This window comes from Arvicanthis niloticus, chromosome 2, assembly GCF_011762505.2.
Source record: "Arvicanthis niloticus isolate mArvNil1 chromosome 2, mArvNil1.pat.X, whole genome shotgun sequence".
NCBI lineage: Eukaryota > Metazoa > Chordata > Mammalia > Rodentia > Muridae > Arvicanthis > Arvicanthis niloticus.
The window spans coordinates 26,143,843-26,171,378 of record NC_047659.1 but is presented as its reverse complement, the minus strand read 5'-3'; the positions used below and the strand labels follow the sequence as shown (position 1 = coordinate 26,171,378).

Sequence of the window (27,536 nt, the reverse complement as noted above, 5' to 3'; positions counted from 1 at the left end):
GCTATGAATGATATTGCATACAAATTCTCATCAGACGAACTTTTGTCCTTAAGTTATTCATTAAGTCAAGCTTGCAAGTAAATATTTATAATTCTAATTATTATAAATAGGGGTTCTCAAAACAAGAGGAAGAGATAGGTTTGAGGTAGGTGGATTAATAGTTGAGAAAGTAGAACTGATTCTGAAAACTAATAATCCATAAGCAGTAAAATTAGTACTTCTTTAAATAGGCAACAACAAATTACCACTTTACAAATGGGCAAATCATAGTTCTAAAGCCATATACCTTAACATTCATAGAAAAGAATTAGCCTAGACAGGCCTGGTAGTTGCTCAGTTTTACTCCCGGGATGGAGGAGGCAGAGGGTAGGTGGATCTCTACGAGTTAAAAACAAGTCTGGTCTAGATATGGATTTCCAGATCATAGACTCTGTCTTGAAAAAAGCCTATGTATAATACTTTCAACTGCTACACACAGAATTAGGCATTAAAGTTTCATTTCTGGCATAAATAAATAAATGAATAAAATACAAAAGCAGCAAAAGAAAAAAAAGGCATAGAATCCTTGAATTCTTCAGGATTTCTAAATATCACAGCACATAAAGAGTTAGATAATGTGACCTACAAGGTAGTATCTAGGTAAAAGATTATCCTCCTAAAATATCAACAGTATTTTACACTTAAAATATAACCCATATTAAAACTAAAATAAAAGGTTTTCAAGTCATGCCATTATTTCATCTAGAGAAAATACAGAGTCTTCTATCCATAGTAGGGGTTAAGTAGGATGAATAGGAACTTTCAAAGGAAAATACAAAGTATGGTAGCACTATAATACCACTGCTCAAAAGGCTGAGGCAGGATGAGCATGAGTTCACACCCAGCCTCAGTTAAGTATCTTTGAGACCCTGTCTCAATGAAAAGGAAACCCAAACTAAGCACAGGTATTAAATTCAAGATTGTAAATGTTTACCTAGCTGCCTACTAGGCCTAGACTATCCCAACCGTCTATACAAGTTGCACACTTAATTCTATCCATTACATTATGGTTGTGAGTTTTTAAGAAGACAGGAAATCTGAGGTGGACCAGTAATAGTAGTACTGATGTGGGAGAAATAACTCAGAATTAGCACAGATTTCTGCTTAAGTGAAGCAATCACATCTCAGAGAAAGGTGAAAAAAAAAAAAAAAAGGGTTCAAATTCATAACAGAAATGAAAGAAATAGAACCATACTGTTCACTGCCAGTTCCCCACCCTCTATATAAATGTCTACTTTTATACATGGTTGGTAATTAAAATTTTACTAGACAAGTTTCTACATATGAAATGCTTATGGGTTACTAAAATATGCATATGCCATGTATTGGCTTTACAATCAAAAAAATATAAAACAAAAAAGGATCATCACATTGTAATACTAAGTCAAAGATAATGTCAAATATCTTCATAGATTTATTTCTTCAATCCTTTTTGCTGATCAAATTTCTGTTTTTCTATTGCTGACATAAATTATAGAATCAAAGAAATCAATGCAGTTTTTAAAAAGTGAGAGAGAGGCATACGGATAGACCATGAATATGAATGTGTGTATCCTTTTTCAAAGAAAGGCTGAAGAAATGAATAAATGAAACAAAATATTACCTCCTAATGTAAGCTGTAACTATGAGGCCTACAACAGAAATATATTTTTAGTACTGGTGGAATAAAATATGGCACTCTATTTTGAAATATAGGTATAATATATAAATATAAATAAAATATAGCACTGTAAAATGAGAGCCATAAGAATATATCATATAGGAATACAGAATAGTTATTTTTATGAAGACTGTTATTCTATAAATCTAAATCTAGATTTACCTTTGGATTTGTAGCCAGCTATAACAAACTACAACTTCATGATTTTTTTTTTTTTTTAAATCATGAAAGCTTATTTTGGAATTTATTTTCCTACATATGTTGTGAACAATTTGTTCACAACAAAAATTGAGATGAAAACCTCGTCTCGATTTACAACAGTAAATAAATAATTCAGTTAAAACTGAAGTGGTACCAATCCAGCAAAATATGGATGGAGAGATTTGGCCTTCTATGCAGCAAGAACAACATAAAGTTTTCAATAGGGATTACTTGTTCAGACAAGTTACAAAGATTAGAGGGGGAAAAAGTTAGTTATGAAATAGCTAATATTTTCATGTTGTGAAAAATAAATACCAGAAAGGTATGTGTGAAAAAGATGATACCAGTGGCATTTACACTAAACATTTTAAGCTTTGAATATATAGTCAACATGAAAAAGATATTTAAAAAGAGAGAGAGACAAGTGTAAAATCCAACCAAAGGCCTTATGAACTAACATTTGAAATTTGCTATGTAATTCAGACAAAATGAAAAATGGAGAAGCTAAACACCTAACGTAAAACCAGTCAAATCTTCCAACACTAAAGTCAATATCCAAGCCACAGACAGAAAGAAGCAAAGAGAGAAAACACTCAGGTCTACAACTGGTTAAAGCAGTTCCAACACAATTCAGATCCCGACATTTTCCCACTCAGAAACAAATGCAGGCAGATTTTCCTGAGGAAAGAGAAAAAAAAAAAATCTCTCTAAATGTAATTTTTTCAAGTGACATCCAAAAAGTATGCCTCTTTCTGTATCTTTTTCCCTGGCGCCTCATTGGAGGAAGGAGGGGGTTGTTTTTGTATTCTCCCCCACTGAAGCAAGACACAATCAGATGTTAGCTGGAGAAACCACTTTTGACAACAGCAAATAAAAATAAAAGTGTCCTTCCCTCCCTGACAGGGTGGACACCCCACCTCACACACCCCTCCTCACTCCGGCCCCTCCTTCACTCACCCCCCAGCACCACCCCCTCCTCACCCCGGAGCTCCACTGCGTATGAGGTTTGGTGCTACTGCTGCCCCGGAGTGAAAGTCAGAGCCAGAGGAAGGCAATGGAGCCCCCACAGACACACTTACCTTTCCTGCCCCCCACTTTTGAGTGCCTTCCCTGGAGCTGTGGAGGATGACACAAAGGGTAATAAAGGGGGGGAGTGGAGGAGGAGGAGGCAAAGGAGGAGGAGGAGAGCTGGGGAAGTGGCTGCTCCCGGTGTAGGGAGATGTCTCCAGCCAGGGCCAAGCAGCAGCAGCAGCAGCAGCAGGAGCAGCAACAGCAGCAGGAGCAGCAGCAGCAGCAGCAGAAGCAGCAGCAGCAGCAGCAAAGGGTCTGTGTTGCTAAGAGGCTTTTGGTCTCTTTCTCTCCTCTCACGGCCACAGAGAAGGAGGGTGGAGGGGGCTCTGGAAGCAGGCGAGTAGAGGGCTGAGGGGGTAGGAGTCGTGGATGGGGGTTTTCTAAGAAGAAGAAACTCCTCTCTCAGGCTCAATCCCCCACTCAGGGCTCAGAGCTGGAGGGTGGGGGAGGAACTCAGCCGTCTTCCCCCCACCCCCCTCAATTCAAGGTTGAAGTGGGGTAAAATTAGTGTCCTGTCCCTTTAAAAATAGAAATAAAAGGTGCCCCCCCTCTGCCACTGCCTCTCTCTTCATCATCAGCTGCTGCTGCTGCTGGGGTCTCTCTGCTTGGGGGGGAGGGGGGGGCTCGGGTAGAAGAGACGGGAGGCACTCACTGCGCATGTCCCTTTCTGACGGGAGGCTGGTTGGTTGAAGGCAGGAGGAGGGGGAGGGGAGGAAATGAGATGTTTTCCCAGAAGGCTCCAAGGCGCTGTCGACCCGGAAGACATTGTAGCAGGGGGTATAGGGGCGGGGGCGGGAAGAGGGAGGAAGTCGCTACTCTTTAACACCCCCAGCTGCCTCCTCCCTCCTTAGGGAAAGTGGAGGGACGGAAGTAGGCGTGGACCGAGGTGAGCGGAGGTCACGTGTCGGGGCGGGGCGGGGCCTCAGCGGCCGGGCGCGCGCCAGGCATGCTGGGAGTTGCTATGTGCGCTTGGCTGCCGTAGGTAAACCAGAGCTGAGAAGGCGGTGAACATCCTGGGTTCTCACTGTCGTCGACGGCTGCCTTTGCCCGATTTAGGCAGGCTTTACTGCGGGAGGTAAGGCTGGTCTTGCAGGCAGGGTCAGGGCCGCAGTGGACACTGGCCGGTGGACAGTGCTCAGATTTCAGTCTGAGGAGACTGGGAGGCTTGTGTAGGCCCGGTAGGCCTAAGGCAGGCGGCCTTCGCCTGGCTCTTGGCTTCCCGGCGATGCTGTGGACGAAGCCCTGAGCAGGGCACAAAGTTCTGCTGAGACCGGTTAAAGGCGGCTTGTGGGTGAGGAACGTGATTGGCCAGTGTTAGAGATCGGGTTCTCCGCAGAGAAGCACTACCTGCTTTAGAGCGTGCGACCTATTTGGAAAAACCAAACCGGATGTGTGAATTTTGATCAGCTGTAGGTAGCCTTGCTTATACTGGCTGTGTACCCTTCCCGCCTTCCTTACTTTTCTGTTTCTTTTGGAATTTTGGAGAAGCTGTAGGCAAGGAACGGACAGGAAAGGTTTGAGCCTTACTGCTGCAAACACAAAAGACTGCCCATTTGAGGACGCTTGGGATTGTGTGGTCCTTCATACTGAGTTTTGTCATTAAAAAACAAGAAACCTTGAAATTTTCTCTTCTTGTGGAGTAAAAGAGAAAGGTTTTTATCTGGGTTCTTCTCTTTTTATAGTGAAATAACGAGTTTTTTCCACATTTACTTTATTCGTTAGTCTTGCAGTTGTTGGTTTTTTTTTTTTTTTTTTGTCAAGATACTTTGGAGGATTATTACTTCATCTTTAATAATTCAAGTTACCTTAAAATTTTTTTTAAATCGAAGATCTTCGAACTTGCTGTTAGTCTTAACTATTTCAGTTCTGCTCAGTAGGATTCACAGTCAGTTAAAGTTACAGGTTTCCAAATTTTTCTTGGTGCGAGTCTATATAGTACGCCATTTAGCAAGAAAACTATTATGGCCTAGTTAAAGCTTTTAAATCCTGTTTTGTCTAAGGGCCTAATGTGTGGGAAAGTGCACAAAACACAGGTGTATGAATCAAGAACCAAAACATGGGTAGCAGCTGGCAAGCACAGGCCCAGTAATGGCTTCCAGATCATTCTTCCTCCTGTGCCACCTTAATATTATCTGGTGATTCACTGCTTTTCTTTTAGTAAAACCTTATGTCAGCATCTCAAAACAAATACAAGTTTGCATCTTCTAAACCTATTTGTAGGTCGTTCATATATCCTATCAAGGCAGAGTGTTCAGGAAGCCTTTACCTACTCAGCTGAGATTTGACCCTGTTAATATATTTTGCTGTAATTTATATATTTTCGTTGTGGTGTGCGGTATAAGTTCTTTTTTTGTTGTTTAAGCCACAATTAGTCTTAATGAACTTTGGCTTGTGTTCATTTATGTATTTTTATGAGTTGTATGTGGGTGTGTTCAGTTTTACGGTATGCCGTTTTATACCCCGGCCTCAGGTGTGATAAGTAATTCGTATAGTTTTTTTTTTTTTTCTATTTTGCTGTTTTCCATAAGGATTTATAGCATTGTGGCAGATGGATGATCTGTTCTTGGAGTATTACTTTCTGGATAGTATATGAACTGTCTTAATTTATATGTTGTTCTTGTTTCTTGAATTTTATATTTAGCTTTATCTCCAGGACATAAGTTTTCAACTTGTGCTAGACAGTACAATTGCCACCAGCCCCATTTGGCTTTTGAACACTTTCAATGTATGTTGTAGGTAGTATGACTTATAGTAGGATTTTTTTTAGTGTTTTGTTGTTTCATTTTTATGTTTGAAAAGTGTTTAAAATACCTCAGCTTCTCATATTTTCTTGTTAAAATTTTAACTACTTTCACTTTGTTCTGCTTTATTAAATATACTAGAAAACGTTAAATTACTTAGGACTTACATTTATGTTGGACAGCAGTGTTCTTAACTATAAATATTGACATAGAGGTTTCTCTATCTTGGTCACTTTCTTCTGATTAATATCCTGCATTTCTAACTGTCTTTTCGGCTTCTTTTTCCTTTTGCTTGGGATAGTCTGCAGAAATTCCTTAATGCATTTAACCAGTTCTCTTATTTCTTTGCTTCAAAGCCCTTGTTTGTCTTCAGTTCTGAGGAATTATGGTTTCTCACAGTTTTGTGGTTATTTTTCAACACTTTGAAGATAACATTCTACTTGGTTTTTTAGCTTCTGTTACTAGTTTGCAGAAATTAGCTCTAAATCTAATTCCTGGTGCATTTAAAGAGAATCGTTTTTTAAAAACTAGTTTGTTAGCTATGGTTGTCTGCTCTTTTACTCTGATGAGGGGGGAGGTGGGATTCTTAGTCATGCTTTAGGATCCTCTGGATTTTGGTATCAGTATATCATTATCTTTGTAAAACATAGAAGGAACTGTTTGTACTTAACCTCATAAAAATTAAAATCTTCACTTTCGTTGCCATGTATTCAATTCAAGGTTCTAAATTTTTTTGAGTCTGTTTCTGTACAATATGTACTTATTTCTCAGGGGAGTAAGTTATGTCCTTACAGTGTAGCAGTTATGTCCTTTGGGAAATTAGAGGAATATGTGACGTATGGAATAATGGTGTTTTTAAGAAATCAAACTTTCCTAGGAAAGATTCCTAAGGTTACTATTAGCTATAAATGATTTTATCATATCTAAATCTTTGAATTTCTCACTATAGACATAACATTTTGCAGGACTTAAAAATATGTTGAAATCTTGCTATTTTCCCTTATCCTGATTAGGTGGCCCTTGATTTCTCAACTTAAGCTGGGTAATTTCTGAGTACCCACTTTTGGTGGACATTGAGCTGTGGTGTTGTACCTTAACCCAGCAAAGCCTCAATCGACTCATCCTGTTTATTAGGCAGAAATGACTTGATATGGAATTTGTTACTGACTTTCCTCTTTCTAGATCCATGTAATTTCAGATTGCTATATTTCTTTTATTGTCAAGTGTGCACATTTGTCTGTTTTGGCTTCAGCAAGATATCTGTCCAGTTTGCCTTAACCATAACTTTAAACCTCATATACTCTTTTTGTTGTTGATCTAAATGATAGAAGCTCTTGATTTTTGTGAATATGTGGCAAGGATATGTTGACAAGGAGCAGTTGTTTAGGACTGAACAAGTGATACTTTGAAATTACAGAAATACTCAACAGCTGTCTATCCAAAAGTAAAGTATCAGGGAGAGAATAGGCATGCTCTGGTTGTTTGCTTTCCTTTTAGCATTCTTAACCACCTATGTCAGTAAAAATATAAAATTAGTTTGGCTTTTGTAGTATATGTAAACAAATTATATATTGTATTTCACCTTTTTTTCTTATGCTGTCAAGATTTAACTTCAATTAAGCTATAGTTCATACATTTTTGTTACCATATACTGATGTCTCCCATATCAAATATAAAGGATATATAAAAGATTAGGGTGTTTGTATTAAAAAGCTAAATCTACATCATCCTTAATAATTATTCCTAAAATTGAAAAGCAATGTTATTTGAAGTTTAATACTAGAAGAATTAGCTAAAATAACTGAAAAATGTCCTGAGACATGAAATTGACAACCACCTCCATTATCATAACCTTCCTGGAATAAGCAAAGTGCTAAGTAAAGACCAAAATATTTTAGTCTCCCCTATAACAAAGAGTAATGAGGTGGTTTTAAATACAGACCATGTAGAAGTACATCTTCTTTTGTTTGTGTGTTTTGATTTTTTTGTTGGTTTTGAGACAAGATTTTCCTATGTAGTCTCAGACTGTTGTAGGGCCCTCTGTGTTGCCTAGGCTGGCCTTGAATTTACCATGAGTCTCTTGACTTTAGATTCTAAAATACAAAATTAAAGCTTGTATTACCACAGAAAGTAGTGATTTTTACCTTTGAAATGGTTGCTTTATAACAAAAACTAATTAGTTAAAAATATTTTAGTTTTAATATATTATGTCTCCTTGTACCATAGAAGCAAATTTGATTTCAGTATTACACAGAAATATAAGTTAAACATATAATTTTAAACAGAGTAAGTTTCTACATCCCTGCTTATAAACGTTGTCCAATCTTCTCTACTACTGACCTAGTTTCTAGTATGAACTCTTGCCTTAGTAAGTTGTATTAGTTTAAGTCCAGGGTTGACAATGAAATTGTCTTTGTATTATATATTCTGAGAGATGTCATTACGGTATCATTAGTATGCTGACATGTAAAAAAAAATTTTTTTTTCTGTGACTGTCCCCTATTACCTTTCCTCAAATAAGAAAGTCTCAGTAACAGTGACTTGAGAAGTCAGATTACATCCACTGTCAAAAGCCAGGACCAGTGATTTAATAATGCAATGATGTTAGGGTTTAGCTCTCTTTTTATACTTAAACAGATCAGGAACACCAAGGCCAAAGAATTGTATCTCTCTCTCACACTGGGTGACTTATCCTAAATTATTTACACTTTTTGATGGTTTTATACCTGGAGTGTGTGTGTGCGTATGCGTGTGTGTTTGTGTGCGCACACAAGTGCAAGAGTACATAATTACATATGCATTTGGCTTGTGCAAATGTGAATTGTATTATTTTAATGTGGAAATTAGGTTTGCTATATGAAAGCAATAAGCATTGTATATTTTTTACCCATAAACAACATAATATTATTTATTAATTGATATTAATTAATTTATTGATATTAATTAATTTATTGATATTAATTTATTGATATTAATCAATTTATTGATATTGATTAATTAATTGATATTAAGTGATATTTAAGGATTTTATACAAGGACAGTCATAATATCTGTGAAACGAGACCATTTTACCTTGTCATATCTGCTGTGTCTTTGACTTTTCTTACCTAACATTTTATAAGGCTTCCTATACCATTTGGAATAGAGTAGTGCCACTCTCTGGGCCAAGCATATTCAAACTAGCTCTAGATATTTTTCTTAGTATTATTTACAATGTTGATAAATATTCTCATATTTTTTTTAAAAAATCAAGGCTCAGTGTTGTATTTGTTGAGTGTTTTTTGTGTACTTGTTTAATTACTATTAAACAATAATTAAATTATTATTAAATTATTTATTATTAAATTAATTATTAAGTATGATATTTCCTTCTTTAATACTTGTGGGTTTCATTTGGTGTCTCACAAAACTTGGTATGGGTTGGAGGACTGGCAGCAAGTAAATCTGTAGTAGATTTTATGTTTATCTAGTTCAGACTTACTTACTTACTGTTTGCTGAATAAACATGTCCAAAAGCTAAAAGTTCTTGCTATTGTTCCTGTAAGGTTTTGCTTGGGGTTTCTCTTAAATAAGATCTTCAACTGGTATAGGAACCTATATGAATGTGTGGAAGTAGGAAAAATTCTATATTCCTATCATTAGATCTCAAGTTTTGTGTTTTCCCAGGACTATATAGTCCTGAAGTTGGTCTACTAACTATATATAACTAACTATATAGTTACTGAAGTTGATTGTTTGTCTTCCTGGCAATCATTAGGCTCTCTGACAAAGTTCTAGTTATTTACGGACTGTTAAAGTACTTTTTCTGAAAACAAATCTTGTTAAGAACTGTAACATATTCTGTGAATATTTTAACTCTTAGAAAATATGCCTGCCATAGAAAGGTAGTTTTTCTGAATGATAAATTAGTAGAATTCCTGCAGATAAGCTTAGGAAAGTGTTTAGACTTCCCTTAGGCTTGGTTTTTCAATTTGTTTGTTTGTTTAGTTGTTGGTTTGGTTTGGTTTTGGTTTTTCCAAGACAGGGTTTCTCTGTAGCCTTGGCTATCCTGTAACTCCCTCTGAAGACCAGGCTATCCTTAAGTTCAGGGATCCACCTGCTTCAGCCTACCTAGTGCTGGAAGTAAGGTGTATGCCACCACGCCTGGCTGACTTCTTTACACTGAGAGCATTCAGCAGTGACTTGAAACCATCTTTAATCTAGTTTTTGCTCTTGCTCTATTACATTGGGATCTTAAGTATCTGCCAGTGCTTCTCCATGTAGGAAGAAATTGTTTACCTTGTTACCTTAGTACTCTTGCACTAACAGTTGTTTTCAGTGTATTCGCATTTTCTTTCTTTTTTTGTTGTTTATTATTGAGGTTATAATTTTATTACATTTCTCCGTTTCCTCCCTCCAAAGCCTCCCATATACCTTTTCCAACCCTCCTTCAAATTCATGCCCTCTTTTGCTTTTTCACTAATTGTTAGTACATACATGTATGTTCCTAAATATGGCCTGTTGGGTCCATAAAATGTTACTTGTATTTATGTTTTTAGGGCTAACCATTTGGCACTGGATGACCATTTAGTATGCTCCTACCTGGGGAAGACTACTATCTTTGTTAGGGTTACAGTGATGAGACACCATAACCAAGGCAGTACTTTAAAAAGAAAGCATTTAATTGGGGGCTTCCTTACAGTCTCAGAGATTTACCCCATTTTTATCATGGCAGTGAGCAATGCGCATCCATGGCTCTGGAACAGTAGCTAAGCACTACATAATAATCCACAGGCTAAGAAGGAGAGGGAGGGAGGGAGGGAGGGAGGGAGGGAGGGAGGGAGGGAAGGAGAGAGAGAGAGAGAGAGAGAGGAAGAGGAAGAGAGAAAGGAAGAAGAAGAGGAGGAGGAGGAGAAGGAGAAGAAGAAGAGAGGAAGAGAGCAGCAAGAGAGCGAGCGAGATGCCTGACCTGGGCTTTTGAAACCTCAGAGCCAACCCACTCAGTGACAGATTTCCTTTAACAAGGCCACACCTATATGAGTTTATAGGGCCATTTTTATTCAAACCACTGTAATCATCTCTCCCACTGGCAACTAGTTAACTTTATAGTTAACTAGTACAGTTAACTATATTTCTTTGTGTAGTGTTGAGGCCTTGTGGGCCTTTCCCAGTCCAGTTTGGAATGTCCATTGGTGTCATCCTAATTTGGTTTCCGTTTGGACAGTCATGTTGGTTAGATTTTATGGTTATAGCTTCTGGTGTTACTAGGAGACAGTTTTACAGCAAATTCCCTCATAGTTTGGATCTTACAATCTTTCCACCTCTCTTAGGTTCCTGGAATATTTTGTATGTGTATTCATTGGAACTGGGCTTCACAACTCTGCATTTTAATTGGTTATGATTTTCTATAGTTGTTTTCTCCAGATGATTCAAGGAGAAATTTTGTGGGGCAATGGACCATGTCACCAGACAGAAGAAACTGGCAAGTTTGAGAATGGCAGGAGTTTGAACTGGCTCCCAACCAGGTTCCTGTACTAGAGCACGTGACCACTACACCCCACTAAGAGGACCATGACAACTGCTCATGGAGCATAAAAATCTCTCCATACTAATGAGGTATCTAGATTGGCCCCTCCATACATTTGACACTTCACTTCGAGCCAAGCCAATTCCACCCCAGTCCTGGGCTAATCGTAGGCTGCAATCTGGGTACACAGGCTTAATGAGTTGTGAAAACTATGCTTATCTTTGGGAATAAAAACAAGTGTTTAAATTGTTAGGGATTCTGTTGCTGTGGTGGTTTGAATATACTTGGCCAGGAAGTGGTACTGTTAGGAGGTGTGGCCTTGTTGGAGGAAGTATATCACTATGGGGGTGGGGGCTTTGAGCCTTCTCCTAGCTGCTTGGAAGACAGTGTTCTCCTGCATGTAGTCAGATCAAGATGTAGAACTCTCAGCTTCTCCCATGCCATGCCAGCATGAATGCTGCCATGCTCCCTTCTTGATAATAATGGACGGAATCACTGACTGAACCTGTAAGCCAGCCCCAATTAAATGTTGTTCTTTATAAGAATTGCCTTGGTCATGGTGCTTCTTTTTAGCAATAAAAACTAACTAAGACAGCTGGTTTATTAAATTAGTGATTATATATTCTCCTCTAATAACTATGATTTCACTATTTCTGCATAGTTGCTAGGTTTCTAGTAATAGGAGTGGTTTCCCTTTTGTTGAGTAAGTCTTAAGTCTGTTTAGAGAGCTAGTTAGATGATAACCACCAAAATATGTGTGACACTTCTGCACGTGTAGAGTTATTAGGCCGTGCTGGTCATTGACACAGTTCATAGGTGTCATAGCTGGGTAGAACTGTTGGTTGTTCCCTCCTTTGGAATCTTGCATGGCACCTTCTGGTACTATGAATGCTAGTCGCCATGGAAAGGGTATTCAGGTCATTTCAAGCTCAGAGCTCTCTGGGCCCTGTTTCTTCATCAGGGCCTTCTGCCTCTTGGTGTCACCAAGAAAAACAACAGTAGGATGTTTGTTTTGGGAATCTCCTAGAAGGCCCTGGCTGATAATTCAAAATATGATTTTTCGTGTTTGCTGTTGGGGTTTTCATTAGATGGTCTTTGGCTCTTGGGAGTACTATCAGCACAGTTAAATTTTAACCGAACAAGTGAAAGAGTTGTGTAGTAAGACACTGATGAAAGAAATTGAAGAAGAAAGACACCAGAATATCAAAGGATCTTCATACTCATAGATTGTTAAGAGATTATGATAGTGAAAATTGCTATTCTACCTAAAGCCATCTACAGATTCAACACAATCCTCATCCAAATTCCAACACAATTCTTCACAGAAATTGAATTAACAATTTTCTGCCTCATATGGAAGTGCATACAGGATAGTCAAAACAATCCTGAATTTAAAAAAAAACAACAACAAATGCTGGCGGTATCATCATCGCAGATTGCAGGTAGTACAAACAGTGTAGTATTGGCATGAAAGCAGATACATTGACCAGTGAAGTCAAATTTAAGACCCACATCTCAGTACAAACAACTATAGACAACTTATTATTTTTAACAAAGAAGCTAATAATACAACACTGGAATAATACAACGTTGGAGAAAACACAGCATGCGTGCTGATCAAACTTTATGGCTGAATGTAGAATAATGCAAATAGATCCATATTTATCAACACACACAGAACTCAAACCCAAATGGATCAAGGACCCCAGCATAAGATCAAACAATCTAATTCTGATATAAGAGAAAGTGAGAAGAGGCTTAAATTTATAGGCACAGGGATTGACTTTCTGAGCAGGATACCAGTAATATTAGCACAAGTGCTAAGACTAATACACTATCCCTAAGTGTTCAGTAGAACTACATCTTGGCAACAACCTACAGTTGTCTAATTGGACTTAGGACATGAATTATTTTAGCTTGTTTCATTCACTGAAAACTTTTCTTTCTACTTCAACTAGGTAGTTGCGGTGGTTACAGTATATAAGATGACATTGATAGTCTTTTCTTGTGGCTTTAAAAGTTTCCATTGATAAATCAGCTATTATTGTAGTATATTTCCATCATAGTTAACTTGTAGTTGTTTTGATTTGTTTGTTTGTTTCTTATTGCTTCCAGTATCCTCTCTCCTGCTTATTTAATGTTTTAACCATAATATGAGATAGGGACCTATTTTCTAGTATTATTTGGTGTTCTGTATACTCTTGTGTCTGTATATCTTTCCTTAATTTGGGAGAATTTTCTAATCTCTTTTGTTTGTGTTTTAACCTGATGTATTCTACTTATTTTGAGTTCTTTTCTTTCATCTATGTCTGCAATTTAAGATTAGATCTTTTCATGATGTTCCACTGTTCTTGTATGATGTCACCATTCCCCAATCCCCTCATTTTCTTTGCTGGAATCGTCCAAGTCTTAATTTGGTTCTGATATTAGGTGTTTTTTTCTGTTCTAGTCTACTAGAAAGACTTTCCCTGGGTTTCCTATTTGGCTATTAAGTTTTTCAGTTCCATCCTAATTTAAATTTGTGCTGTCTTCAATATGTCTTTCTCTTTGCTGAATTCCTGAGTTGTCTTTGTCATTTCATTCACCCATATACCGTGCTTTCTTGAACTAAGATATTAATTAAATGTTAGTGTATAGGTTGTGTGATGTTCTTGAATAGAACAAAAGATGGAAGATGTCCTATAAAGAATGATTCCAGTAGATGGATGGGTAAGGGAAACATTTTGTATGAAAGAAAAGTATTTGAGTTGTACATTTATGGAGAAGGGGAACGGGGGAATAATCAGGAGAGCCATATCAATGAGAATGCCAAATAAGCTTGTTCATGAGCAAATGAAAGTAGTTGTAGGTTTTTCATTTGAAATTTTTAGACATTTTTTTATTTAAGAACTTGTATTTGACTCTATAAATGCATGTTTAAATTATCTTATAAAGCAGATAGTGTTTATTCACCCTATTTTTATTTTTTTATTTTTAGGATTTGAGTTAATCAAAATGAGCAATCGTAAAACCAAGAATACCATACATGCAGAGTGTCTTTCACAGGTTAGTCTGTATGATCCTTAATCTAAAAGCCTGTTCTTTAATCTCAAAAGCTTGCTAAAGGTGATTAGAAAAATGATCATTCTTTTAATCCGATTGTTTTTCTTTAGCACTTTTTTAGGGGAGATGTCTTAACAAGTTCAATGGGTAGAAAAAGCTCTCTAAATTATAAAATTAAATGTGAAGTGATACATTGTGTTTTTACTGTTGAAGTTACTGAAGGCTTCTGTTCCATTAAGTTCTTGATCTCTGGAGGTGTTGTGTAACCTCATCCTTTGTTTTTGGATAGTTGAATCCTAACTTTTACTATATCTTTCTAAAATAGTCTGGTTTAAATTTAGTTAAATATTCACATACAAGATTTGCACAGCTTCTGTTAAATATATTCTTAAGTGTTTTTATTTTATATGCTTTAGTATGTGAAACTATTTTCCTAAATTCATCTTTGTTTAGGTCATAGTTTATAGAACTATAGTTAATACTAGTATAATATAGTCTCACTGAACTCATTAGTTATTGTTTTTTAGTTTAGTTTGGAATGTTTTATGTTCAATGTTGTTTCGTCTCTAGATAGAAATTTTATTTTCTCCTTTCAGTTTGAATGGGCTCTTTCTCTCTCTCTCTTTCTTTCCTTCCTTCTTTCTTTCTTATTTTTCTTTAATGAGAGCTATGGCAGTGGAAAGGGCAGTACTAGGAATATGCCCAGAGGGTTGAGCATGCTAGTGTGCTAGAAAAGTACTATTCTGAGCTACAAGCTTCTGATGGCAAAAGGAAGACAGTCTTTCAACATACTTTGCTGATACCTTTTACCAATTTGAGCAAGTCTTTTTATATTCTTAGTTTGTTGAGCATTTTTATCTTAAGCATGCTAAGTGTGTATGTATGTGTGTTTTCCATATGAAGTCTATAATAGGGAATTACCATGTTAATTCTACCCTAACATGGATCTGCATTGACCTCAGCCATATTTACTTTTGAAAAGCAATGTTAAATTTGAAAGATTTAAAACACCTTTTTTTCCCTTAAATATATGTATATATGTTAGATATGTATCTGCAGGCCAATAATGGCTGCTAAGTATCCTTCTCTGTCATTATACAAGATATTATTAAATGGGGTCTCTTGTTGGACATAGATCTTGTCAATTGGCTAAACTGACTGAACAGCAACCTCCATAGTCTCTTATCCACTTTGCAGGTCTGGAGTTACAGGCATGAACTTGCTGTGCATGGCATTTTATATAGGTGTTGAGAATTTGAACTTAGCTTCAGCACAGCAAACAATTTATCAACTGAGCTATCTGTTCAACCTTGACCTCATTTTTCTTTTTTAAGAAAAATTACTGCTTAAAAAATAAGATCTTTTTTTTGTATGTGGAATGAACAGTTCTTCCAATAGTTCTTTCAATTAATATTATGTTAACTTTGTGGTTGGATATAATTCTTTAGATGTCTAATAATCTATTTTAATGATTAATGGGAATCAATTCCCATGATAATTACCTATATAATTCCTATATTATATTACAGATAATACTACTTTAATGGGAATTACCTATGTAATTCCTGTATTATATTACAGATAATGCAGCTTTAATCTTCAAAATAGGCCTGACGCAAAAGTGTTACTGCTCTATTATTTAGGTGTTTAGACCTGGAAAAGACTCGATCTTTTATTGTTGACTTGAATGACTCCTTTGGCACTAATCCCATTATTTGTGCTTCATCTAAAATATAATAAACATGAATCATTTACTTTATCCTTTCATACGTGTTTAAAACCTGCCTCACTATATCATCGTTGACACTTTTAGACTCTTGACAGCTGTTAGTCTAGGAGAAGCAAATAATCCTGCAGTCTTTATTCCAGCACCTTTGTTCAAATCTTAGACAGCTACCTGAGGATTGTCCCTGAATGATTACTGTATTAGTACCAGATGCAGAAAAAGAAGTAATAGGTTTAAGTTTTTTCTTTTTTAAATTTATTTTTGGAGTTAAAGAACAGAAACCAGGGCTGAAGATGGAACTACATTCCTGGGTCTGATTCCCTACTTTATAGATTAGTTAAATGTCATTTCTTTCACATAGTTAAATACTGGCTTGTAGGTTGAACTAGTATTGTTTTGTAGTTTGTTATTTGAATTTATATTTCTGCCTTTTTTGCAGTGTCTTTTCAGCCATGAATGATACTTTTGTAGTTTTTCTGTGCTCAGAATCTAATGGATACTTGATACTACATAAGTCTCCAAGCTTAGTTTTCTGTAGAATTCTGACTTTTAGGCTAGGTCCAGATTGATTGTGATTAAGCTAAGACATTTTTGTTGTCTTAGTCTCTAGAGAAACCATTGCCTGGGTGTTTGCACTGCACTGTTGCATTAGATTGCATTGCCTGTGTGATTGCACTGCATTGTTGCATAGATTGCATTGCCTGTGCATTGATACAGAGATAAATGAAGAATCTAGTTTTATAACTCAGAAAAACAGTGCCCAAACTGTTAGTATTTAATTCCTGGCTGCTACAGATAAACTTTCTCATTCATTTTTAATACATGTGTAATATTGTTATTATTACATTTGTTCATCTTATGTTTACCAGGTACAAAGAATTTTACGTGAAAGATTTTGTCATCACAGTCCACATAGCAACCTGTTTGGAGTGCAAGTACAATACAAGTAAGTCTAACTATCAGCTCCTCTATTATAAATTCATTTCATTTGCTCTCCAAGTTTTGTAAAAGGCTAGTCATACACAAACTTTATCTGAAGTTGTTTTACATATAGAAACTGAATATTGAACATGAACACATATAAGTACTTAATGTCTTACTATGTTATTAACTAGGACATATGGTCCCTAATACTTCTTTTGTGTCAATTATCTGCTATTATTGAAAGAATTCTGACATTCTTGTACTTCACACCTAGTACCTAGTTCAGGTGATGATGACCAAAGTACGAGCAAAAATAATTCTCTCTAAGCCCAGAGGACCTAAAAGTTACCTTAATTGTCTGTTATCTTCTCCCACTATGAAACCAAATGAATTCCACTTTCCTGGATTTCCTCTTCTGGCCTCTAGAGAATCTCCATTGGACAATATTCTTTTCTCTGTATTTTTCTATATTCAGGAAAATTTAGATCCTTTGAACTAGAGAGCCAAAAGGATAGAGTTAATATTTGCTTTCAAATTTAGCCTTTTAAAGGTATGACCCAATAAATTATTACACCTTATTTATTTTTTCTGCCTTTCCATATCATTTTAGGCATTTGATTGAGCTACTCAAAAGAACTGCTATCTATGGAGAAAGTAATTCTGTGCTCATTGTTGGACCACGAGGATCAGGAAAGACTATGGTAAAAGACTTGTTTCTCATCTCATCATTACTTTAATAGACGTTTGAAGTTTTTATATCATATGACACTAAAAATGTTTTTCATTTCATTATATTGCAACATTTTTTGTTTTCTGTTCCTTTTAAATGACTAAAAACCATGCAGGTATCCTACAAAGTTAAGTTGTGATATGGGAGTTGATCATGCTTTTTGTTTAAAATTGCATGAATTTTGCTTAAATTTTGTTTTGTGAGGAAAATCCTGGAATAAGATATTCTTTAGTTTTTCTTTTCTTTTTGCTGTATTTAGATTATGCAAATGGCTAAGCTACACAGAAGTCTCAGATGCCTGTGGCTTACTAGGACATTTTCTGTTCCTTTGTACTGTCTGTCATAACAGTAATGGACAAATCAAAGTAAGTCTGTGTAGATGAGTTCAATGGGAGAGTGCTCAGACTCCTGATACACTTAATGAAAGTTTTACTAATGTCTATTCTTTAAAGGATTTGAAATGTTTTCTAATGCATGACTCATGAATTGAAACAGAAAATGGCTCCCAAATAAAGTATAAGTGTCAGTGAAATACAACAGATAGGAGGCAGCACACAATGCTTTTTTTTAAAAATATTTGAAAGTAGTGTTTTTAGCGTGAAAGTTGGTATGAGTCACAGATGTTCTCTGTGGTAGAGTTGACTTGATCCAAAGATAGGAAAGTACCATCTTGCCCCTTACGGTTGCTTTTATTGTTTTTTCTCAGCTGAGCTACTGCAATAGTCAGACAGTTAGTTGTACTGTACCAGAGAGTTAGTTTTTTTTAAGAGAATCTAGATCAAGAGTATCTGTGATCTAAAGTAGAATTCCGTGTCCTTAAAATCCACACAGCTATACCAAAGTTAGTTTCTATGTTTACTATCCTTTTTTGAAATCTGTCTACTCTCTTTACTTATATGTACATTTAACATCTGTTTTCCTGGACCATTTTTGATTTGAATAGAAGTGTTTTACATTTCCCTTTGTCTTCCTCATTTACAAATTTTATAATATAATAATACCTTCTGAGTATAAGTACATTTGCATAGTATTATTGGTAATCTTATAATTGCATGTAACCTTTCACTAACTTTCCTATTGTTTAGTGGAGGACAAACCTTTTACAACTATTTAGGTTTATTTTCTGTAGCTTTTAGGTGCTTTCAATGACACCTGGTAGAGAAATGTTACTGGATAGTAAAATATACTGAACTATAAAGAGCATAAAAGATAATAGTTTAATCAGTAATATAGAGAAAGCTTTAGGATTGCTTCCAAAGTTTAGGTAAATTGTTAAGATTTGCCATTAGACTTAGACATAGTGGGTTATATATTTTTAAACCTTTTAGCTATAGAGTGATTTATTTGTTTATATTTGTTCTCAGCATTTATGATTTTGAAAAATAATAGCTTCATTTTATCTTTTCCATATTAATCATTTTATATATTTTTATATTTAGTTATTAAATCATGCTTTGAAAGAATTCATGGAAATAGGAGAAGTAAGTGAAAATGTGTTGCAAGTTCACTTAAATGGTGAGTGTATCATTATTTTTCCATTAAGAATCAATGTAAACTACTCTGGTTTGCATATGATGATAACAAATTCATTGTGTTTTAAGTCTGTATAAATATTATATATTAAAAACTGTATGCCAGTTTAATGGCTTTTAGAAAATAAAGGAACGTATATAAGGTAAAAATGTATATTTTCAAATAATTTTTTTCTTAAATAGTGTCATCTCCAAGGAATGATTCTTTGACTACCATATTTTTAGAAGAAGTAACATAAACTAGCAGACTGATTATATTCTTTCTAATTAAATTTTTAAAAGCATTAGAAAATGTATTTATTTGGAAAATTATCATAAATACTTGCTTCATTTTATTTAGTCTCTATTAATTATACTGTTTTAGGACTGCTGCAGACAAACGAAAAAATTGCTCTGAAAGAGATCACAAGACAATTAAATCTAGAAAATGTAGTTGGAGATAAAGTTTTTGTAAGTATCATTTTAGATATTTTATTTCTGGAAGGCTAGGAGAATCGTTTTAGAAAGTTATATATACACACATACCTACATATTAGAAATTGATGTAAGATTTTTCTTAGGAAAAGATTTAATGTATGAGGATATATTTAATCATCAAGCTTTTATTTTGGTGGGTTTGATGTATTTTATGTTTTATTTGTTTAAGTAAAAGTTCTTTTTAAATCATGGCTTGTGAAGTAGCATGAGCATATTAGGTAATATTCTGAATTTAAAAACAGTGTAGAGGGTTGGCTCATTTGTTGCTATGATTTGATTCCCTGGTGATAATATTAGGCTCTCGGGTCCATGAATGTCTCTCAATATCAGATTCTTTACTAAGTAGACCTATTTTTTGTATTTCACAAGATTATTCTAAACAAGAGAAATAAACTGCCTCTTGATTAACCACTCTGCTGGAGGCTAATGTGCTGGATGGATATCTATTATTTCATGTCCATCAGTTACAGTATGCTGAAGTCTTAAAGCACTGATAGTGCTTCAGAATGATTTGAAGTGTTTGAAATGTCTCATTAGACTGTTTACAGTTAACATACATGACCTAAGGAGAACATGAGTAATCACTGTCCTACTCTACTATCTAGAGACTCCATATACAAATGAGATGCACATATCCCGAGTCCATTTTCTGTCCACTGCTGTTCCAGCAGTGCTGTCTTACAACTCTTTGCTCTGGCTACAGTGATCTGAACACAGCTATGCGCACTTCTAGTATCTAGGAATGCTTTACGTTAGCAGCGAAAGGTTGAACCAACCATATTTTCTCCTTTCCTGCTCTACAAACTGTTGGGAAATAAAGTCAGAATGTCCTTTTTATAAATACTATGTTCAACAAGAATTCCTATTAAACTTTTAATTTCCAAATTATCTGGAGAGTTAATTCTAATGTTACTAAATGGATATATTGGTACTATATTTGTATATATTAATGAAAGAGACAATTCTATTACAATCTCATTCTAATCATGGCTATTGTGGTTATCATGACAGTCAATCCTTCGTATATTTAGGTCCTATAACTGTATATGCAACCAATAACAAACTGAAGATATTTAAAGGAAAAAAATTGCATTTATGTTAAAATTGTACAAACTTTGTATTTTGTTGTTATAGTTTTGAATAATCTATTAGAAGAGCTAATAAATAATAGCTAGATAATGTTTTTAGGTTGCTTTCTGTTTCTGTAATAAATACATTAATCAAAACTAGTCTGGGGTTAATTATCTGGCTGCTTCCAGATTACAGGAACTCAAGCAGGAGCAGGGGTTGAAATCATGGAGGAACTCTGCTTATTTGCTTGCTCAGCTACCTTTCTTATACAGTTCAGGCCCATCTGCCCAGGATTACTACTGCTCACTATGAGCTGACCCCCTTATATAAATTAGCAGTCAAGAAAGTGCTTTACAAACTTGTTATGGGCCAGTCTGATGAAAGCAGTTCTTCAGTCAAGATTTTCTCTTCCTGCATCTGTATAGATTTTGGTCAAATAGGCAAAGACTAAATATGACTAAAATAGGCATAAACTAAATATGAGTGTACATAGTATTACTCTCTATTAAGGTATTGAGAGTAATATATAGGTAGTGGACTATGGTGTGCAATTCATTTGTAAACACTGTGTTATTTCATTTAGCAGGATTGATGAGTTACAGATTTTGTTATTCTTGTGTATGAAAAGGGGTCCCAGAGTCAATCCTCCATAATAACGAGATGGCTGTTAAAAGATTATTAGCGTATAGTCTCCCTTTTTTTTTTTTTTTTTTTTTTTTTTTTTTTTGGAGATTAGGTCTTTAAGGTGTAAAGACTAATTGGTTTGCCTGAGCTCATAGGTTTGTGAAGTCTGGACATGAAGAACGAAAGTCACTTAAGCAAGAACTTACTGTGTTCATAGTCTTTGAGTAAATATATTTTATAGGTGTATCATGCAACTATGTATATCTATATATGTATATATTATATATATGCATATATAATATATACACACATATATATGCATATATATAATACATAGACATACTGCATGATGTACCTATAAAATATGTCTATGTATATACATATACTTTTTCATATATATTCATATATATTTGAATAAGTGTGTGCATACTTTATGATGAGCTATAATGAACTATTGAAAAAACCAGAAGACAAATATCTTTGATGTAACTGACTGCTGATTTTCAAATAGGTTATCTCTATGGAGGCAGTGTTAGTGACAGTAAATTGTGTTTACCCATTCTTGGTAGTAGTACTTATGTCACAGCATGAGATGATTACTGTATGTGGATGCATTTAAGTCATTATGCTGGGCTGGTGATATGACTCTGTGGGTGGACACACTTGCTAAAGCTTGACAACCTATTAAAACCCACTTAAAGGTAGAAGGAGAGCATTAACTTCTACAAATTGTCCTCCAAATGTACATTGTGCTGTACAAACACACAAAATAAGTAAGTGTAAAAAAAATAAAAATGTTTATGCAATATCAGGTTCTTTCTGGAAGAAAAAAAAACTATTATGTTTCTTTTCTCTTTTTATAGTTCTTCAAATTTAAAGTTGACTTTTTCCTTAAAATATATGATTGAGAAGGTGGATACATTCAGCAGTAAGGTGCATTTAATGCTCTTCCAGAAGAGCTGAGTTTGGTTACAAATACCTGTGTCAGGTGGTTCATAACTTTTCTAAATCTAGGTCAGGGAGCCAATACCTATGGTCTCTGCACTCAACATGCACATACCCACATGCAGACAGACATTCTCTCACAATGTTTAGGTTTTGTCCAAAAATACTTTAGATGTATTCCAAAGAAACAGATAATGTAGTAAACATAAATTCCTAAATAGGCATTCTTTTGTAGAAAATTTATGTTTAATATATTAAGCAAATTCTCCTTTTCTTTTTTTGATCTGATTTTAATCTATATTAAGGGGGTTTTTTTGGTGGTGCAAATTAATTTGACACTAGGCGGAACATGTTGTGTTTAAAGCTACAAAGTAGAATATATTTCTAATCCTCAGCTTTATTGAGAATGTAGCAATCCTCCAGAAACTACAATGTTATCTGACATTTCTATCAGTATTATCCAGAAAATATGAAACTTCACCCATATAGCATAGTACTGTCATTTTCATTGTTCCCCTTTCTCTCCTTTGGTATTTAAGTTATGGGTTATGGATAATTAATGCAGATATTCAAGTAAGTATCTATTCAATGTCTAATTTCCTAGTAAAAACGATGCATGAGTGTGGTTTTTTTGTAAATACTCTAATATGGATCCTTATTTATTTTATTAAACTCTGATCTTATCTATTTTTGTTATGCAGGGAAGCTTTGCGGAAAACCTTTCATTTCTTCTGGAAGCTTTGCAAAAAGGTACATGTTTAGGATACTTAATTTTACTTTTGTCTTCTCTGATAATTTAAATATTAAAAATTTTTGCCAAAAAATAAAAAAGAAAACAAAGAAAAATGTATGGGAACTAAACTAAATAATCTAATTAAATAATTAAGCTAATGGACACTGTAATGATTCTCAGAATATGATTTTTTTTCAGGATAAAATCAGTATCAGTGAGATGGCTCAGCATGTAATAAGCACTTGCCACACAAGCTTGATAACCTGAGCTTGCTTCTCGAGCCCAAGATGGGAGGTTGCCCTCTGACTTCCACACACTCACCATAACACACTAAAACATGTACACAAAGACATCACTCAGACACACTAATAATAAATTCAAATTTAAAAAGCTAAAATTACTTACCTGTAATCACAGCAGTTTGGAGCTCAAGATAGGAAGAAATGAGACTATGTCTCAGACATCAAGAATAAAATAATATTTTCCTGTTTTTTGGTAATTATGGTTGTCTTGAATTCTGTTATAGAAAGATACTATAGAAGTTACATGCTTTTGTTTTTATAACAAGGAAGAAATGTTTAAAAGATTATTCATGTATTTTCGTAGGTAGGTTATAATAGGTAGAATTTTAGATTAAAAAAAGTACCAGGTTGAAAAAATTATTGCATAATTATCTTTGAAACATGTTTGAGAGTACTTTTTATCCAGAATTCAAAAACAATTACAAAATTTTATCTTTTGCTAACTCTTTTTAGAATAGAGTCTGCATCAGTTTCATTTCTATAATTTTTTTTTGTTTAATTTGCCTGACTTCTTGGTGATGGCCATTCATTTGATGTTTTGACTGACTTTTATTATTTCCTGTTGATTCTTCATCCTATTTTGGTGATATTTGTCTCATACATATTTCTAGAACTTGTTGTACTTCATTGCCTTCAGTATTATTTATACTTGTTGACTAAATAGAAGTCTTAAATTTTTACATAATTCATTTTGTCTCGAAGGTATTTGTTTCTCCTTCAAAGAATATAAACTCACCAATGTTCCCATTTAATATATACACACACTTGCGTGTGTGTGTGTGTGTGTGTGTGTATTGATTGATTATTTCTGTAACAGCTGGGTTGCAATTTCCTCTTCCTCCTCTCTTTCCAGTTCTTCCCTCTCAATTCCCCTCCCCCAGATTGTCCTCTCCTCCATTTCTCTTTAGAAAAGGGCAGGTGTCCCAAGGATATCACCCAACCTTGGCTTATCAAGTTCAGAAGCTGATTCTTAAACTGCCTGCTATCCAGTGTCTACCTTCCAGATTGCTGGGATTACTTGTACATGTCAACAAAGTCAGAGATATAATTTTACATGCAGTGATTTGACGTGGAATAAACTATTTTCCCTAATGTGAATAGCCATATTATACAAATACATTTTTCTGTACTAGTTCCTAATTCTGTTTGGTTTTAGTGCTGTTGTTTGTTTGTTTTTGCAAATTTATATCTTTAAGCTCAGGTCATTTTGTTTTATTATTTGGATAAATCTCTTATTCTTTGATTGAAAGGTCTTACATAAATGTAAATTATTTATTCTTAAAGTTTTAATTATTTTTCTATTAAAATAGTTTCCATTCAAAATTTTTCATTCAGTGTATAGAGAAAATGTATTGAGGCCTACTGAACATTTCCTCCTGAATGAAACGTTAAAACTTGTATTAAAAAAGAATTATAAGTGGCTGTTTTTGTTTTATTTTGTTTTTGTTTTTTAAATTACACTTTATATTCTAGTTTGTGTTTGTAGAGAAAACTTAAATGGGAAGGTGGATCTTTCATTTCTACTAGCTAAATATGTCTCCTATGAAACAGTTTTTATTCATTAGTTACTCTTAGAGTGTCTGATAGTATTGAAAAATTAGCATTGTAATTATTAAGGAACTACATTTACATAATCATAATACTATGTTGCAAATTACTTTTCTCAATTTTTTTCATCAAACTGCTATACTCCTGTAATTAGACTGTAAACTGCTTTTCCGCAGCAAAGGCCGTCTTTGTCCTGTGGATAACTTTCTATGTATAAGTAAGCCTACATGTGTAAATGTAGCCCAGAGTAACTTACCAATGTGTGTTGACTTGAAATTTAAACTGAAGTATAACATTTTTAAAATATAAGAGAATTTGATGTAATTTTTTGTTAATCTAAAACTCAATTTTTTTTAGGTGACCGGACTAGCAGTTGCCCAGTGATTTTCATACTGGATGAATTTGATCTTTTTGCTCATCAGAAAAACCAAACACTCCTTTATAATCTTTTTGACATTTCTCAATCTGCACAGACACCAGTAGCAGTTATTGGCCTTACATGTAGATTGGTAAGTGTGTGTAGATCAAATTCAAACTTAATTATACTGACGTAAGTCATTTAGTTGAAAGTATTTTGAAGTCTATTCTTTAGACATTAATCCTGTTTTCAGTTGAGGTAAACAAGAAAAAAATGCTACATATTCTATAAGATGATTCTAGTCCTACTAATGAAATCATGGAATAGAACTCACAAATACTAATAAGTGAAATTTCTACCCTGGCAAGTAAAAGAACAGTTATGTAATATCTGTAATATTTTATACAAAATGGCAATACATTTTACTTTTTCATACAAGATTATTTTTATAATTTGGAATAAGTTACTAAGAATATATCTATAAATTCTATAGATTTTTATCAACAATAGAATGAATTCTTGCTGTGACATAGATTTTAAAATGGTTTCACCTAAATTCTAAGTAATAAAAATTTTAGACACCTACATGAGTCTTTTTGTGTTTAACTTTTTTTGTTTTGTTTTTGTCCAATCCTGAGAACTGAACCTAAGACATCACACATAGTAGGCAAGTACTTTTCCCACTGAACTGTAGTCACTATTGTGATAGAGAAGTTCACTCTACTCAGACTGTCCTTTAACTTACTGTGAATCTCAGAAAGATCTTGTTATACTTTATATGCTTTGAGGTCATTCTTTTGCATTTATTTATCATTGATACTCTGTATTTATCTTTCCCCCAAACTAGAAGCTATCACCAGGCTAAAAGAAACACTTCTTTCTTTAAAGAACGGGATAGGGAAGTGGGGCTGAGCAGAACACTTAGTGATATAAGACCTGCTGGTCAAATGTTAAGACAAAGTTCAAATCCCCAGAATATACTTATTTACCTGAAGGGCATGGGTATAATAGCCCACTTGCAATTCCAGTACTTTAAGGTCTACAATGTATCTCTGGAGCAAGCTATCTGACCAAACGAGCCTAATTGGTAGATTTGTGGGTTAAATTGAGAAACTCTGCCTCAATGAACAAGAAAGATGGAAAGCCATGATGAATACTCCTGAGTTCAGACTCAGGCCTCCACACATACATACACACCCAATATATGCAAAGCATGCCACCACATACACATAAGAAAATAGCATGAAGATTTGATTTCAAACTTAAACACTCATAGATTTGGGCCACTGTAAACCAAGCACTGGGAAGGTGGAAACAGGAGAATGTCTCTGCCTTCTTAGCCAGCCTATCTAGCTAAATAAGTGAGCCTTAGGTTCAGTGAGAGTCTTGCTGTTTCTGTCTTTTTTGTATGTATTTGTAATAGGTATGTCCACATGCATGTATGTGGACTACAGAATAACTTGTAGGAGTCACTTCTCAGTCGACCGTGTGAGTCCTGGGTATTAAGTGCCTTTTACTACTGAGCTGGATCGCTGTCCCTGAGGAACTCTGTCTTAAAAACTAAACTGGAGAGCAGTTGAGGATAACATTCAGTCTAAGCCTCTGGTCCCTCACACACACACTCCATATACAAACATTCATAAGTAGCTTATGCATATGTGTCTAATTCTGTACTTCTATTATGTCGAATCATGATCCTATATTTACGGAAGCATATATAGAAAAACCAAAGCATAGGTATAAATAGTTGCTATGTCAGCAAGAAACCCCCCTTTGTAAAAATTTTCCTTTAGTATTTGCTTTTGCTTTCTTGTCCCTGTAGCCTTTTATTTTTAACTTTTGTCATTACTGACTACCACCAGAGCAGCTTCTATGTTCCCTCTTTTCTCTATTCTCAGATGCAAGAGTTTTTTTTTTTTCCTTTACTTATTTGGAAGGTACATGCCATAGTGGACATTTGACTACCCGATGACACCTTGGAGGAGTTGGATCTCTCTCTTTCTAACGCGTGGGCTCCAGGGATTGAATACAAGTCCTCAGCCTTGACTTCAGGGGCCTTTTCACTCTTAGAGGTCTTCCCAGGACCCAAGTACAGTTTCTTAATCTTTGACTAGAGTTTGCTTTATTAATCATTGCCTTTTCACTACTTCTTTATACTAGTAACTTAAAACTTCTCTTTAGTAGAAAATAAATGAGCGTGTATACAAAATTTAGATCTTTGAGTCTTATCACTATAATTCAACTGTTGTTCACTATGAAACTATTAAAAATGTTTTAGGAAAACATTTGTTTTTCTCTCTTGAATC

The 27,536-nt window shown here is 34.8% G+C and overlaps 2 protein-coding genes across 20 annotated transcripts in view; one reads left to right on the top strand and one right to left on the bottom strand.

The window, feature by feature from the left end:
- Nucleotides 1–3,747, bottom strand: part of Mbd5 (methyl-CpG binding domain protein 5) — a 353,158-nt gene extending 349,411 nt beyond the window's left edge. For 6 of the 10 annotated variants that reach the window (XR_013108584.1, XM_076928713.1, XM_076928720.1 and 3 more), the window contains exon 1: nt 2,980–3,122. The gene's annotated coding sequence lies outside the window, so the exon portion shown is untranslated. Of the gene's footprint in view, nt 1–2,979; nt 3,123–3,623 lie in introns of those variants that run through there. The other 4 variants (XM_076928712.1, XM_076928717.1, XM_076928716.1 and 1 more) reach the window with 2 other exon arrangements.
- Orc4 (origin recognition complex subunit 4) overlaps nt 3,086–27,536 on the top strand; it is a 39,187-nt gene continuing 14,736 nt past the window's right edge. For 3 of the 10 annotated variants that reach the window (XR_013108586.1, XM_034494426.2, XM_034494419.2), the window contains exons 1-9: nt 3,889–4,046; nt 11,103–11,307; nt 14,196–14,263; nt 16,856–16,932; nt 17,521–17,611; nt 19,080–19,155; nt 19,537–19,622; nt 22,991–23,039; nt 25,230–25,381. Coding sequence is in view for 8 of the 10 variants with exons in the window: in XM_034494426.2 (XP_034350317.1) it covers nt 14,213–14,263; nt 16,856–16,932; nt 17,521–17,611; nt 19,080–19,155; nt 19,537–19,622; nt 22,991–23,039; nt 25,230–25,381 (582 nt within the window). In the remaining 2 variants the exon portion in view is untranslated. Of the gene's footprint in view, nt 3,225–3,880; nt 4,047–11,102; nt 11,308–14,195; nt 14,264–16,855; nt 16,933–17,520; nt 17,612–17,899; nt 18,006–19,079; nt 19,156–19,536; nt 19,623–22,990; nt 23,040–25,229; nt 25,382–27,536 lie in introns of those variants that run through there. The other 7 variants (XM_034494421.2, XM_034494422.2, XR_013108585.1 and 4 more) reach the window with 7 other exon arrangements.